Below are 16,556 nucleotides of genomic sequence, written 5' to 3' on the forward strand. Positions count from 1 at the left end.
AAATCCAGGTGTGAAAAACTTGTTGCATCTTTCCCAAAAAGACTCATGGCTGTATAGATCAAAAGGGTGCTTCTACTAAATACTGAGCAAAGGGTCTGAATACTTAGGACCATGTGATATTTCAGTTTTTCTTTTTTAATAAATGTGCAAAAATGTCAACAATTCTGTTTTTCTGTCAATATGGGGTGCTGTGTGTACACTGAGGAGAAAAAAATGAACTTAAATGATTTTAGCAAATGGCTGCAATATAACGAAGAGTGAAAAATTTAAGGGGGTCTGAATACTTTCCATACCCACTGTATATGTGTGTGACCATGTACCACAAAACCACTCCTAAGTAGCGCAGGTATATTTGTAGCAATTATAGCCAACAATACATTGTACAGGTCACAATTATCAGTTTTTCTTGTATGCCAAAAATCATTAGGATATTAGGTAAAGATCATGTTGCATAAAGATATTTTGTAAATTTCCTACCTTAAACATATCGAAACTTAATTTTTGATTGGTAATATGCATTATTAAGGACATTGTTTGGACAACATCAAAGTTAATTATCTCAAGATTTAGTGTGTGTTTTTTTTTTTTTTTTTTGCACCCTCAGATTCCAGATTTTCAAATAGTTGTATCTCGGCCAAATATTGTCCTATCATAACAAACCATACATCAATGGATGATCAATATATCAAATGTTCAAAAAATTTATCCTTATGACTGGTTTTGTGGTCACATATATTTATAAACTACCAGTCAAAAGTTTTCGGACAGTAAGATTTTTAATGGGTTTATATATATATTCTCTTCTGCGCAACAAGCCTGCATTTTTGGATCCAAAGTACAGTAAAAGCAGTAATATTGTGGGTTTTTTTTTTACTGTTTAAAATAATTGCTTTCTATTTGAATAGATTTTAAAATGTCATTTATTCCTGTGTTGACGATGCTAAATTTTCAGAATCATTACTCCAGTCTTCAGTGTCACATGATCATTCAGAAATCATTCTAATGTGCTGATTTGCTGTTCGAGACACATTTTGTATTATTATTATTATTATCATCAATATCTACAACAGTTGAGTACTTTTTTTCAGGATTCTTTGATGAATAGAAAGATCCAAAGATCAGCATTTATCTGAAATAAAAAGCTTTAGTAACATTATAAACTATACAATTTAAAAGCTTGGAGTCAGTATATTTTTATATATATATATATATATATATATATATATATATATATATATATATATATATATATATATATAATGGAATTATATAAATTAATACTTTTATTTAGCAAGGAAATTGATCAAAAGTGATGATAAAGACATTTATAATGTTGCAAAATATTCATATTTCAGATAAATCTGTTCTTCTGAACTTTCTATTCATCAAAGAAACCTGAAAAAAAATCTACTCGGCTGTTTTCAACAACAATAATAAGAATAAAAAAAAATTATTATTATTTTATTTTATTTATTTACTCATTTTTTTAAGTATCAAAACAGAATATTAAATGATTTCTGAAGGATCATGTGACTAGAGTAATAATGCTGAAATTCAGCTTTGAAAAGTAAAAAAAAATTAAATTAAAATGGTAATGTAGCTACCATGTTCTGTACCAAGTAATATCTTATTATTAAACTGGTACGTTTCTGTCCGTACACGTGTAGCAGGATACCTCCACATGAGAACTCGAGCAGTATTCATTTCCAGCAGTGTAAGCAGAGCTGGAACATGAGCTCAAACTAACCCCGGAGTGACGTGACGACTGCATCCATCGCGCGTGCGCAGCGAGGTGCGCGCTCAGGGAGTTGCGCTGGCAGGTACACAGAGCACCAGTACACCTGTGCTGCCTACCGCGAGACAAAATGTCTGGATTCGATAACAACCCCTTTGCCGAGCCAGTTGATGTCAATCCCTTTCAGGTAAATATCTACTTATTTATTATGTCTTCAGTAATATGTAAAATGTTAAAGTTGTATGCGCCTCAAACCTGTTTGGTTGGTTTGTTAGGTTCTGAGACACTAGAGTAATTGACAGGCGTTCAGCCAATCACGATTCACTGTAAGTCTGACAAGCCAATCAGCATCTGATGACGATAGAGGAAGTGTTACTTTGTTAAATTAAATCGTGTTGTTTTAATTGTTTTAAAGTATAACAACCGTGTTTTTGCCTCGGTGGTTACCATCATAAACCTGTTTATCATTCCGTGAATAACGAAAAGCATTTTACAAACATAAAAATGTCCACATCACGAGAGGTGTACGAAACCCATGTACAAACCCGACAGGTGCATCTAATTTAATTTCGTGACACAGGATACATACTTTTTAGATACATACATATATATATATATATATATATATATATATATATATTATATATATATATATATATATATATATATAACAATAGTTGGCAATACTGTGGTACTTTCAGAGATGTCATGGTACTGAATAATTGTTATATTCATGTAGCCTTACATGGCACTCCAAAGTACTTTAAAGAATGCTATGGTGTATGTACAGTAACTGTATAACATGTCAAGTGTTATATGAATAGACAAGTCATATTTTATGTGTCTGGCAGGATCCATCAGTTACTCAGGTGACCAACACAGCTGCCGATGGCATAGGAGAGTTTAACCCATTTACAGCCGGTGCTCTGGTAAGCATGCCAACAGTTTCCAATCCTCATTTTCTAAATATCTTTTCTCAATTCCTCATGTCCTTGGCTTTATATCTAGTCAAAAAAAGCTGGCGGCGCGGCCACACGCAGCGGCTTCTCTCTGTCCCGACAGAACGGTGTTTTCGTGTTTTTTGTCTTGTGAGTCGCAGTGTTTTTGCACGTTGTCGTCACGTCTACCTGTCTGTAAGCGCAAATACAGTCGCGAGTTTCTGCTCGATGTCGGCAGAACTGCATTTTTACAGTTAAACTCCGCGCAAGCGGAACAGCTGCGGGATCTCGATCTGCTACGGAGGCCTTCACCATCATCGACCCCCACCACTGCATCTCGCCCGCAGCGGAGGCGCCACAAGCGGCGTGAGAGGAAGCAGAAGAGGGGAAGCGCGGAGGTATCCGGGCTAGGCTAACGGCTAACCCACACAAGCCATCTGTCCCCACCATCGTACTGGCTAACGTACGCTCGTTGGACAATAAACTGGACTACATTCGTTTACTACGCTCAACTCAGAGGACTGTAAGAGACTGTTGTGTTTTTGTGTTCACGGAAACATGGCTCAGCAACAGCGTTCCAGATGGCGCGATTCAGCTCGACCAGCTGACGTGCTATCGAGCGGACTGAGCTCTCGTCGCGGGAGGAAAAACCCGCGGCGGCGGGCTTTGTGTTTACATCAATGACGCGTGGTGCCGCGAGATACTGTTGTGATCAGCAAACACTGCTCAACCCCTGGTGGAGTTTATGATTATTAAGTGCCGGCCGTTCTATCTGCCGAGGGAATATACTGCTATACTGCTCATTTCAGTGTACATTCCCCCATTCAACATCACCAGCAACAGGAACGACGCACTTAATGAACTGTACCAACACATCAGTGAGCAGCAGACAGCACACCCGGATGCTTTTCTCATCATAGCTGGGGATTTCAACCACGCTGACCTTAAGAGTGTTTTTCCAAAAAATACACCAGCACATCAACTTTCCAACATGAGGTAATAACATTTTGGACTTTGTTTACACCACACAGAGAGGAGCTTACAAAGCCCTCCCCCTCCCCCCCACCTCGGAGCCTCAGATCACATCACTGTTATGCTAATGCCTGCATACAGACCACTCATTAAAGTCGCCAAACCAGTTTACAAACAGATTAAAGTGTGGCCAGAAGGATCATCAGAGATTCTTCAGGACTGCTTCAACACAACTGACTGGGACATGTTTAAACAGGCTGCCACATGCAATAACACCACTGACCTCCAGGAGTACTCAGAGACTGTTACTGCCTACATCAATAAGTGTATTGATGATGTAACGATCACAAAAAACTATCACTGTCCGGGCCAACCAGAAGCCATGGATGACGGGGGAGGTCTACAGACTCCTGAAGACACGGAACGCTGCCTTCAGAGCTGGAGATGAGGGTGGGCCTGAGAACAGCCAGGGCCAACCTGTCCCGCGGCATCAGAGAGGCTAAGAGACAGTACTCCAGGAGGATAGCTCACCAATTCAGTGACAGCAGAGACACTAGGAGCCTGTGGCAGGGGATACAGACCATTACGGACTACAAGCCCCCACCACGGACCTGTGACAACAACATCTCTCTGCTGAACGAGCTGAACACCTTCTTCGCTCGCTTTGAGCAACAAAACAGCACCACTGCACAGAAGACTCCACCTCCTCCCGGCGACCAGGTGATGACTCTGACCCCAGACAGTGTGAGGAGATCCTTCAGCAGGATCAATGCCCGCAAAGCTCAGGGTCCTGACAACATCCCTGGGCATGTACTGAAAGACTGTGCAGCAGAACTCACTGATGTCTTCACAGACATTTTTAACATCTCACTGAGTCAGGCTGTTATTCCCCACATGCTTTAAAACTACCACTATCATCCCAGTCCCGAAGAAGCCATCTCCATCCTGCTTCAATGACTACCGTCCTGTTGCACTTACCCCCATCCTCATGAAGTGCTTTGAACGGCTAGTCATGCACCACATCAAGTCTGCCCTCCCCCCCTCCCTGGACCCATTCCAGTTTGCATATCGGTCCAACCGGTTCGACCGATGATGCCATCTCCACTGCCGTCCACTCAGCACTCACCCATCTGGAAAAAAAGGACTCTTATGTCAGAATGCTGTTCATAGACTTCAGTTCAGCATTCAACACAATCATCCCTCAACAGCTCATCTACAAGCTGAGTCAGCTGGGGCTCAACACTTCGCTGTGCAACTGGCTGTTGGACTTTCTGACTGGAAGACCTCAGGCAGTACGGGTCGGCAGCAACACATCCAGCACCATCACACTGAACACTGGGGCCCCCCAAGGATGTGTGCTGAGCCCCCTCCTCTTCACTCTGCTGACCCATGACTGCACACACCGTCACACAGCTCCAACCTCTTCATTAAGTTTGCGGATGACACGACTGTGGTGGGTCTCATTAGCAACAGAGATGAGACAAACTACAGGAGCGAGGTGAGCCGCCTGGCCGGGTGGTGCATTGACAACAATCTCTCTCTGAATGTGAAGAAGACGAAGGAGATTGTTGTAGACTTCAGGATAGCACACACTCAGTTCCCACGTTCCTCTGACCATCAACGGTGCGACTGTGGAGAGAGTGAGCAGCACCAAGTTCCTGGGTGTGCACATCACAGAGGACCTCTCCTGGACCGACAACACTGCAGCACTGGCCAAGAAATCACAGCAGCGTCTCTACTTCCTCCGCAAACTGAGGAGAGCCAGAGCCCCACCCCCCATCATTTACACATTCTACAGAGGCACCATCGAGAGCATCCTGACGAGCTGCATCACTGTGTGGTATGGCACCTGCAACGCGTCCTGCCGAAAGACTGTACAACGCATAGTGAGAGCAGCTGAGAAGATCATTGGTGTCTCTCTACCCTCCCTCCAGGACATTTATGGAACACGTCTCACCCACAAAGCCCTCTGCATCACAGGTGATCCCACTCACCCATCACACAGCTTCTTCAGCCTGCTACCATCAGGGAGGAGACTTCGGAGTCTCCAGGCCAGGACCAGCAGACTGAAGGACAGCTTCATCCACCAGGCTGTCAGGAAGCTGAACTCCCTCCCGAACCTGCCCCCCGTCCCCTCTTCTTCCCCAGGCACCACTGAACTATGAACCCCCCCACCCCCCCCCCCCCCCCCCCCACACACACACAACACACACACTAATTATATGATGACATGCACGAGTCACTTGTGCAGCATTGGTCTGCTCACTCACCGCTCACTACCTCATTCGGCTTGGAACTACCTCATCAGTCAGTTAAATAACTGCTCTTGGTCACTTGTCACTTGTCACTTTAATCAGACTTAAGATATTTTTAATAAGTGATTTTTTTGCACTAAAAATCTTTTAACTGCACTGTTGTTCACTTCATTGATTTGCACTATATCTGTCATTTACCTTGCGCTGCTTTATTTAACTTTATTTTTAACTTTTATTTTTATATGTCTTTTATATGTCTTTATTTCTTTTTTTTTTTTTATAAATCCCTTATTGTATAATTGTATCTACATTTTATATTTGATCTAGTTATTTTTTTAGGCTTTAATGTTAATGTTATCTGTATGCACCGGAGACTGAGAGTAACGCAATTTCGATTCTCTGTATGTATGTACTGTACATGTGGAAATTGACAATAAAGCAGACTTGAACTTGAACTTGAAAAATAAATAAATAAAACAGCTGCAAGATATACAGAATTACGTTGTTCTTGCTGTAATTTGGAACCAAAATTATCCTGTGGGATCAAAAATAGAAGGGCAAATAAAAAAAAATACAATCAAATATTGTAATTAATAAACTGAAATCCTATTTTTAATTTGATTTATTTATTCAGAATTTAAGTGTGTCTTATTTAATCTTTAAATGTTACGATATATATTTTTATTAGCAAACCTTGTCAAGTAAATAAAGTATAAAAAATGCAAAATCCTAAAAGAATCAAGTAGTAGGAGTTCAGTTAAAAACGTTCTGGTGTTTGCTTATTTTAAAAAGCATCTGTTGTGCCTTGTATGTAATCACAATCGAAGAGCTTGAAAAGTTTAAAAACCTTGCCCCACTCTCATTTAAGGATGGGCGCACCATTCCCGTATCAACTGCCTCTCAACCAGCAGTCCTGCAGGCCACAGTGGAGCCCAGTCCACAAGTTAGTACAGTGTTTATGCTGAACTATATTTAACACATGATATTTGTATGCTAATGCATGCTGTATTTATTTTAGTACATCATGAAATAATGTACTGTAAGCTACTCATATCCTCCTAAAGACAACCAAACAGATGTTAGGTTTATGCATAAACCTCAGTGCAGTAAAGCAGTATGTACTGTATCATTTTCCTCCATCAGGCCAGTGTCACTGCAGGACAAGCTGAGCTCCTCCGTCAGCAAGCGGAGCTGGAGAAGAAGGCTGCTGAGCTGGAGCGTAAAGAGCAGGAGCTGCGGGATCGAAATACAGCATTAGGTAAACCACGCTTATACTGATCTTATTCTGTAAGGCTTTCTTCTGTGGTCTCTTGACATTAAGGAAATTTGTTTGCTTGCAGGTAAAGAAAACAACTGGCCACCTTTGCCCAAGTTTTTCCCCATAAAACCTTGCTTCTATCAGGATTTTAATGAAGAAATTCCTGTGGAATATCAGAGGGTTTGTAAGATGATGTACTACCTCTGGATATGTAAGTGAATGCAGACTTCATAGACGTGTAATGAATAAAGACTTCAAAATAAAATAGCTTGTGATAATTATACTGCAGTGGGGTAATTACATGTTTTAAGATAAAAATAAAACTGTAAAAAAAAAGCACTTTTGTTACTTGAAATAAATAAAACTTAACCTAAAGTAAGTAAAGTAACTAAAACTTAATAAGAACTATATAGACATTTGAAAAAAAAAATCCTAAAGAAGTACAACAAAATTAATAAAATAAGTAAAGGCAGCGGCTATTTGCACTAAGAGTACAGTAAATTGATATAGAGGCTATTCACACTGTGTAAATAGCAATTAGATGCTATTTACACTAAGTGAAAATAGCATTTTCTTTTAGCCATAGATGCTATTTACACTAAGTGAAAATAGCAGTATTTTTAACAATATGCTATTTACACTAAGTGCAGATAGCGATAGATTATATTTACACCATGTTAAAACAACAGGATTTTGTGCTATTTATAGGCCTACTACTTGCAAATAGTGGCAATTATCTGCACCTCAGTATTGTAGCACATTATAAAACAGTATGCAGTAATAATGTATTTAGTGTAAATTGTCATTTTAATACAAATTATTAAATGGATGCAACCTTATTGGGACAAAAAAAGCACTCCCTAAACCTATCCTAGCCATACCCGATATTTTATTTTCAACTTTTTGATTTTATTGAAAATAAATGCCTTTCCGATGTGATATGAGAACTGAAAAGGAAGGGGAAAAAAGTTTGGTAAAGGCGGATTCGAACCCGGGTCTATTGTCAAAAAGACAACGGTACACACTTTACCATCTACGCCACTGAAGCTGATGTGTGTCTGCCGTTGGTTATAGTGTTGACTAATCCTATAACACGTTTGTGGGTGGAGCTAATGTAAAAAGCCTCTGCCAACAAGGCAAGCTATTTGCACTCAGTGTAAATAGACACTCCAATAAGGGAAATTAAAGTTAAAAGTTAAAGTAAAAACCTAATTTAAATTATTAACAAAAACTATAATAGTATAGTGATAAAACTAAAATTATACTGTACTGCAGTATTTTGTTTTTAATTTTTTTGTGTGAAAATCTGTAACATTTTTGTGGTGTTAGATTGCAAATTCATATGGTTTGAGCGTCATTGAGCTTCATTGATCACACTGGAAATTAAAGGTTAAGTCAAGCACATTGCATTTTGGGATGCAGTATTTCGTGCAGTGTTTTCTGTTGCAGATTGCTAATTTTGCGCAGTGTTGTAAGTCATCAGAGTATTTCATTGCACTCTGCCTACTATACATATACTGCAAAACATTTTGAGAAGTATGGTTGTATGCTTTGGCAAAGATTTTAGGAAATGTTCATGCTCTATGTAAACCTAGATAACGGACCACATGTTCTTTATTTTTTTTATTTTTTTAACAGATCACAGTGTGACGCTGTTTCTGAACCTGCTGGCCTGTCTGGTGTATTTTACTGTCTCTACTCAGAATGGAGTGGACTTTGGACTCTCAATCCTCTGGTTTATTTTGTTCACTCCTGTTGCTTTCCTCTGCTGGTACCGACCCGTATACAAAGCCTTTAAGTGAGTTCAGTGTTGATATTTTGCATTGTGTCATAATTTTAATTACATTTTTATGCCAGCCTCACAGCAATGTCACAACAGGTGAATAGAGAATTTAACTTATACTGTAGATATCACTATACTTCCCCAGCAGATTAATCACAGCAAGACAACAGTTTTGTTTTACAATTTTTTTCTAAAATGCTGTTTAAAGGGTTAGTTCACCCAAAAACGAAAACGAAAAAACCCGTAAGACCTTTGTTCATCTTCGCATCACAAATTAAATTATTTTTTGATGAAATCCAAGAGCTTTCTGATCCTCCATAGACCGCAACACAACTTACACATTCAAGGCCCAGGGCCCGGTTCCCCAAAACGTTCTTATCCCTAAGTAGTTCTTAACCTATTCCTTAACCTCTCTCTTAATGTTATGGCACGATTCCCGACACGTTGGTACGCTAAGTATATCTTCTGGAAGTCGCACTTTCGTAAGGTTGGTCTCCCGGGACCATTCGTTAAGCTCTCTCTTAGCGTTGTTTGAGCTCAAGACGCTAGTCGCCGCCACTGTGCAGCAGTCTTTAGAAATCAGCGCAGCGCAGTACAAGTCAAACTACGGTATGTTGACAATGTTGTGGCTCAACAATGATTTTATGTTATGGACATTTTAAGACTAATAATAAAATGTTTGCAATGGATACAGGCCTATTTATGAAGTTGACTTTATTTGGTATCAGAACTAATATGGTGGCAATTAGCCTAGGCTATTTCGTAATGTCATTAAAGCGTTTAAATTGGCAATCACTTTTGATAATTAAAATCTGGCAAACAATTTGGCTCTAAATGGCGATCCAACGTGTCCTTGTATTGAATCAAAGACGGCGCCGGCCGCGGAGCCGTTTAGTCCATGTCAATTTTTTTATTCGGCAAAACTTAAGCCCTTTTGACATTTTGCCTGAAGTGGCTATATTAAAAAAATTTCGCCTCCCAAGACAACTCATTATGGAGCTGCTGGACCTTCTCAGACCTGCGCTTGCAGGTTTTTTGCTACAGGGAGCTTCTTCGAGGTTGTGGGAGAGGGCTACGGCCTAAGCAAGACCTCGGTGTGGAGGTGTGTCCACACTGTCACCAACGCCCTTCTGCGCCATGCCGGGGATTACATCTGGGGAATTCTGATTGTAAAGTACCTTACCATTAGTATAAAAGTAGTTAAACCCATGTCAAGAAGCGGCACAAGTGGCACAACGGGATAAGGAGGGTGGATGATTAGCGAGAGATACCCGGTTCGTCTACCCGTCACAACATATAGTGTGAACATATTACTGACAATTTGATAATTTAATCAATAGTCTATATTTTATGGATAACTTAAACTATGTTAAAATAAATGTTACTGGAATAATTTGAGGAATGTTTCATTTGCATAGAACGTGTTGTTTTTCTTAACGCCGTAATGCACCTTCGCGTGAAGTGGAAAATCGATTCCTGAGCAATCAATGCCAACTAATTCAGCACCTTCACTTGGGACAGCGCCTTTGTATCGTCGAACATAAGAGGCAGCATGTTAAGAAGCTTCCTAAGGGACACTTCGGGGAATACGCTTAGGAACATAAACAACTTTGGTAAGATATATCTTTCGAGTCTTCTTAGCGCGCTAAGAGTGAGCATTATCGGGGAACCGGGCCCTGAATGGTAGTAAGGAATCGTTAAAATAGTCCATGTGACATCAGTGGTTCAACCTTAATTTTATGAAGCTACAAGAATACTTTTTGTGTGCAAAGATTTCATCAAAAATATCTACCTAACCCTTTAAAGATTTAAACAAGGTATTATCTAATTAAATAGGCACTCATTTGAATATGTATCTGAACATTGGATAAAACTAAAATCGTTTTCATTTTGTTGACATATTATAGTTACAGGTTTTTACAGAATGGATATTGAATGAAATTTGGATAAATCTTTTTGTTACTTTTATACCTCCGTTATACAAATATACAAAAAAATACCGCTAACAGCCAGAGGAAAAAAAAAAAATCACTGGTTGTAGAATTAAATGTTATATATACCAGCATTCTGTAAAAACCTTCAGGATGCATTGAGGAATAAAACAGCAAAGTTTTTTGTAAGTGCTACTAAAGTAGAGATTTCTGGATCAGTGCAGGAGAAAAAATAAAACTTTCTTTGAGAAAACAGCCTTTAAAGATGTGCACTGCAATTGAAATCTACAGATATAAATAGATATACAGGTGTAATAAAATTTTGGGTGCTTCTTTCACTGGTCTGAAAGATGATATGTTATGGAATCAGCATGAAAACCAACAATGGTTTTGCATGTAGTGTCTTAGCTTTATTGTCATTTAAAAAATAATAAGTCATGTTACAATGTAATCTTTGTAGTCCTGAAAGCTGCTTCAATTGTAAAGAGAGAGAGGTTTAGTGTTTTGATTTGAAAGACATCTGAGTATCGCCATCTCACCTGTAACTTTTTCTTTTCCATTGCAGATCTGACAGCTCCTTCAGTTTCTTCTTTTTCTTCTTCATTTTCTCATTCCAAGTAATAGTGTACATCATTCAGAGTGTTGGGATCCCCGGCTGGGGAAACAGGTGAGGTTCTCCATCACTGGCGCTCTTTTAAGTATGTTATTTGAGTTTTTGTGTGTACTTCCTCTCTGCATGTTTCTTCGACAGATTTACAATTCATAATCTGCCAGTGTTCATTTTCCTGGGGTCTCTCTGTAAGTGTGGGCTCTCTTCTCTGTTTTCCATGAACCTCCTCATGGTCATATTTTTTCTGGTGAAATATCCTGCCTTTTTAATTTACAGTTTCATACTGTTAATATTCTACAAAACTCTAACCCATTATTAAACGTTGACGGACATTATTCAGCACAGTTTCTGCTAAGAACATGAATAATAGCTCAAATTGTCTGCTTGTTGAGGAGAGGTGTGGGATTACTTCCCAAACAATTTTAATTTCTTTTCTATGTTAAGTATATTTAAGTTTTGTTGTGTTTGTGAGATAGTATGAATGTTTGTGCTGAAAGCTAAGTGAGTCCTCTGCACAATCTGACTTTGTTGCACCCTAAAATTAAACTGCTGGTTTTGTATGGCCAGAAGAGAACGGCACACTATTTCGAAACACTATTTCCCAGTTTAATACTGTAAAGCTGCTGTAACACAATCTGCATTGTAAAAAGCGCTATATAAATAATGGTGATTTGACTTGCAGGCATTAATGTGATATAATGATTGTTTCGTAGTGGCTGGATCACGGCCATCTCTGTGATCAAGATTAACATAGCCGTGTCAGTCTTCATGATGGTGGTGGCTGGATTCTTCACTGGCAGTGCTGTGCTGTCTGTTATCTTACTGAAAATGGTAAGTTGGCCACAGCTGTAAGTTTGCATATAAGAACATGCGGATGTTCTTGCACTTGTGTAAAATCTGTCTATTTTTACCTGTCTATCTTTACACATATTAAAAGTATTAGTACCTATTTGGGTCAAAGGTGAAAATTAGTTTTCAAGCATCAAAACAGTAAAAGTTTATTATAGCTTTATTTTTTTTCTGTACATTAGAATGTGTCCTGGTTAATTTTATTTTTGTTGAGCAAAAAATAATGACTACCATACATTTTTAACACAATTTACAGAAAACGCCCAATAAAATACCATTCAGTGTAACAATAGTTCATATAACAAAAAAAATCATTTCAGGCATATTTAGAACTAGAATCGTTAGTTGCCATTAAAAGACCATGTTTAAGGATCATAGTGCAGCCCACAGAAACTAATAAACACAGGTCAGAATAAGTAAATAATTTTATTTTTACAAAAAATGTTATGCTGAATGAAATTGGAATATTATTTAACCCATATTTTGATGTAACTGGAAACATTACAGTTGACAGTTTATTTTCATTAATATGCTTTTTATGTATATAAAAACACTTTTGTAATTTTATGCAGACACCAAAACAGGATGTCTCATCTTTGACCATTATACACTTTAGGTAGTAGTATGTAGGTACTAATTTGTATGGAAGCCTGTTTCTGCCACTGAATTAAAAAAAAAAGAAGGTTATTGCAACTTTTTTTATTCACAGAATTGCATGATATAGACTCAAAATTGTGAGTTATAAAGTCATAATTGCGAGATATAAAGTCACAATTGTGAGATAAAAACTCAACACTCGCAATTGCGAGTTCACATCCAATTTTTTTTGGGGGGGGACTGCAATGTCGCAATTACATGTTATAAAGTTAGATATAAACTCGCAATTGCAAGAAAAGTAAGTCTAAATTTATTTCTCACAATTATGACTCGCAACTACGAGTTTGTATCACACAATTCTGAGAAAAAAAGTAAGAATTTTGAGTTTGTATCACGCAATTCTGAGAAAAAAAGTAAGAATTTTGAGTTTGTATCACGCAATTCTGAGAAAAAAAGTAAGAATTTTGAGTTTGTATCACGCAATTCTGAGAAAAAAAAGTCAGAATTTAGAGTTTGTATCACGCAATTCTGAGAAAAAAAGTAAGAATTTTGAGTTTGTATCACGCAATTCTGAGAAAAAAAAGTCAGAATTTAGAGTTTGTATCACGCAATTCTGGGAAAAAAAAGTCAGAATTTAGAGTTTGTATCACGCAATTCTGGGAAAAAAAGTCAGAATTTTGAGTTTGTATCACGCAATTCTGAGAAAAAAAAGTCAGAATTTAGAGTTTGTATCACGCAATTCTGGGAAAAAAAGTCAGAATTTTGAGTTTGTATCACGCAATTCTGAGAAAAAAGTCAGAATTTCGAGTTTGTATCACACAATTCTGAGAAAAAAAGTAGGAATTGTGAGTTTGTCTCATGCAGTTCTGAAAAAAAAAGTCAGAATTGTGAGTTTGTATCACGCAATTCTGAGAAAAAAAGTCAGAATTTCGAGCTTGTATCACACAATTCTGAGAAAAAAAGTAGGAATTGTGAGTTTGTCTCATGCAGTTCTGAAAAAAAAGTCAGAATTGCGAGTTTGTATCACACAATTCTGAGAAAAAAAGTAGGAATTGTGAGTTTGTCTCATGCAGTTCTGAAAAAAAAGTCATAATTGCGAGTTTGTATCACACAATTCTGAGAAAAAAAGTAGGAATTGTGAGTTTGTCTCATGCAGTTCTGAAAAAAAGTCTGAATTTTGAGTTTGTATCACACAATTCTGAGGAAAAAAAGTCAGAATTTCGAGCTTGTATCACACAATTCTGAGAAAAAAAGTAGGAATTGTGAGTTTGTCTCATGCAGTTCTGAAAAAAAAAAGTCAGAATTGCGAGTTTGTATCACGCAATTCTGAGAAAAAAAGTATGAATTTTGAGTTTGTATCACGCAATTCTGAGAAAAAAAAGTCAGAATTTCGAGCTTGTATCACACAATTCTGAGAAAAAAAAAAGTCAGAATTTCGAGTTTGTATCACAATTCTGAGAAAAAAAAGTAGGAATTGTGAGTTTGTATCACACAATTCTGAGAAAAAAAGTCAGAATTTCGGGTTTGTATCACACAATTCTGAGAAAAAAAAAAGTCAGAATTTCGAATTTGTGTCACAATTCTGAGAAAAAAAGTATGAATTTTGAGTTTGTATCACGCAATTCTGAGAAAAAAAAGTCAGAATTTCGAGCTTGTATCACAATTCTGAGAAAAAAAAAAGTCAGAATTTCGAGTTTGTATCACAATTCTGAGAAAAAAAGATTAATAATTATTATTTTATAACACAAAACTCAGAAAAAAAAAACACAAAATCTACGAGCTTGTATCACACAATTCTGAGAAAAAAAAAGTCAGAATTTTGAATCTGTGTCACAATTCTGAGAAAAAAAAAGTAGGAATTGTGAGATAAAAAGTCGCAATTACCTTTTTTATTCTTTATTCAGTGGCGGAAACAGGCTTCCATAAATTTGTACCCTTAAGGCCGGGGTAAATAAAAATAAAAAAATAGTACAAATGTGTACCTTTTGAAAGGGTGACAAAGACAGTGCCAGCTTTTAAACCTTTTTTCTGAGAGTGTATTTATATTATTCATTACTAATAATGTCCAAAGTTCAGTTTGGGATTGTGCACTGACTTTCACTGTGTTTTCAGGTTCACTCCATGTACAGACACACAGGTGCGAGCTTCCAGAAGGCGCAGGAAGAGTTTTCTCAGGGGGTCGTCACTAACCGAACCTTCCAGTCTGCTGCCGCCACAGCAGCATCTTCAGCCGTACAGGGAGCCTTTCAGTAACAGCCACTGTTAAAGACTGTCTCACAAACTTCCGTCAAACAACCCAAACCTCTTATGGAAAGGACAGTTTGTTTTTGAAGCTTCTAAAAGCTCATGTTTTTTCCTGCTGCAATACATTCATTTGGTTACTGAAAATATTTTGAGGTGAAAAGTTACCTGGCTGTTGATCGGTGAGGCACTTTAGATGATGACATGGGTTCTGTCCGAATACAGGCTGTCTTTTCTTTCTGTATTCCTCATGTAATAAAGGCAATATTTAGAGATGGTTTTATGAAGGTAAAGTGTTTCAGTGGCACTATTTAATTGGTTTATTTAATGTTACAACATTGTTACAGTATAGTCCAAATTCCATCCAATCCAAATTATCTAGTTCTTTAGTTTTGTCCCTGCTATATGTATTTAGAAACCTTTTGTGAAAGGTACTGTTACATGTTGAATTCTTCTACACTTTGATTTAGTCTTTATACTCCAACTAAATGTGTTATGTCAGCTGATGTCAACATTTGAACAATCATTCCCCAACTAGAAACATATATTTAGCTATAGACTGTCTTTAGAGTGAACTGTAGTACTGTTTGTGGAAAAAAGGGGCTGTTATCAGTTTGTTACAGTCTTGCTACATTCTCAAACTGAAGTGATGGTTTTGCAGTGTTCTCAATTATGAACAAAATATGTATATATTTATAAATTAAGCAGATATTATTTTACTGTGGTTGATTTGGGTGGGCTGCGCAAATATTTTATGAGTTTTTGTTAAATAAACATTCTGATTAATGTTTTGTTGCCATTGTTGCCGTGTGTGTGTGTGTGTGTGTGTGTGTGTATTCCCACTTCATTTAAGTAAATATCAATTCAGAATATTGGCCAAAATTTTTATGTACATGTTCTTATTTAAACCCATTAGTATGAATATCAAATTATCTTGCAGGTCTAATATTCATCCTATTACAGAACGCCGTGTACCTGTATAGGTGCCCCAACAGAAACAGGTGAGCAGCAAAATTATAGATTACTTTCACTAAAACACAGCAGGAAAATACAATGCAACAAATATCTAATTATTTTTCTCTCTATCTATCTATCTCTCTAGCTATCTATCTATAACCTATGAAACTGACTGTTCAAACCAGATCTGACAAGACGTTCCTGATCTACATTTAGCATTATTAATCTGCTAAGAACATTTAAAAAAAATCATGTTTATAATTGGGAAAATTGTTGTTAGATGGCTAGGATAGAAGTTAAACTTTGAAACTGCTAGTTATCTTTTTTTGCTCAAGATGAGAACGTTTTGATTATTAGCTATTTTTAGGAGGCTAGATAATGCTTTCAAGTAAAACATTAAAATAGTATAGATTTCAGGAGGAAAAACCTG

General features: G+C 37.5%; 1 protein-coding gene across 1 annotated transcript; it reads left to right on the plus strand.

Moving 5' to 3' along the window:
- The first annotated feature begins 1,657 nt into the window (after positions 1–1,657).
- Positions 1,658–15,964, plus strand: LOC109084417 (secretory carrier-associated membrane protein 2-like). The gene is made up of 9 exons (XM_042728542.1): positions 1,658–1,922; positions 2,587–2,664; positions 6,769–6,843; positions 7,044–7,158; positions 7,241–7,369; positions 8,797–8,956; positions 11,438–11,539; positions 12,196–12,313; positions 15,041–15,964. The coding sequence occupies exons 1-9, from the start codon at positions 1,866–1,868 to the stop codon at positions 15,179–15,181; spliced, it is 975 nt and encodes a 324-aa protein (XP_042584476.1). The 5' UTR covers positions 1,658–1,865; the 3' UTR covers positions 15,182–15,964.
- Positions 15,965–16,556: the final 592 nt, after the last annotated feature.

The sequence above is a fragment of the Cyprinus carpio genome, chromosome B7 (assembly GCF_018340385.1).
Source record: "Cyprinus carpio isolate SPL01 chromosome B7, ASM1834038v1, whole genome shotgun sequence".
Lineage (NCBI taxonomy): Eukaryota > Metazoa > Chordata > Actinopteri > Cypriniformes > Cyprinidae > Cyprinus > Cyprinus carpio.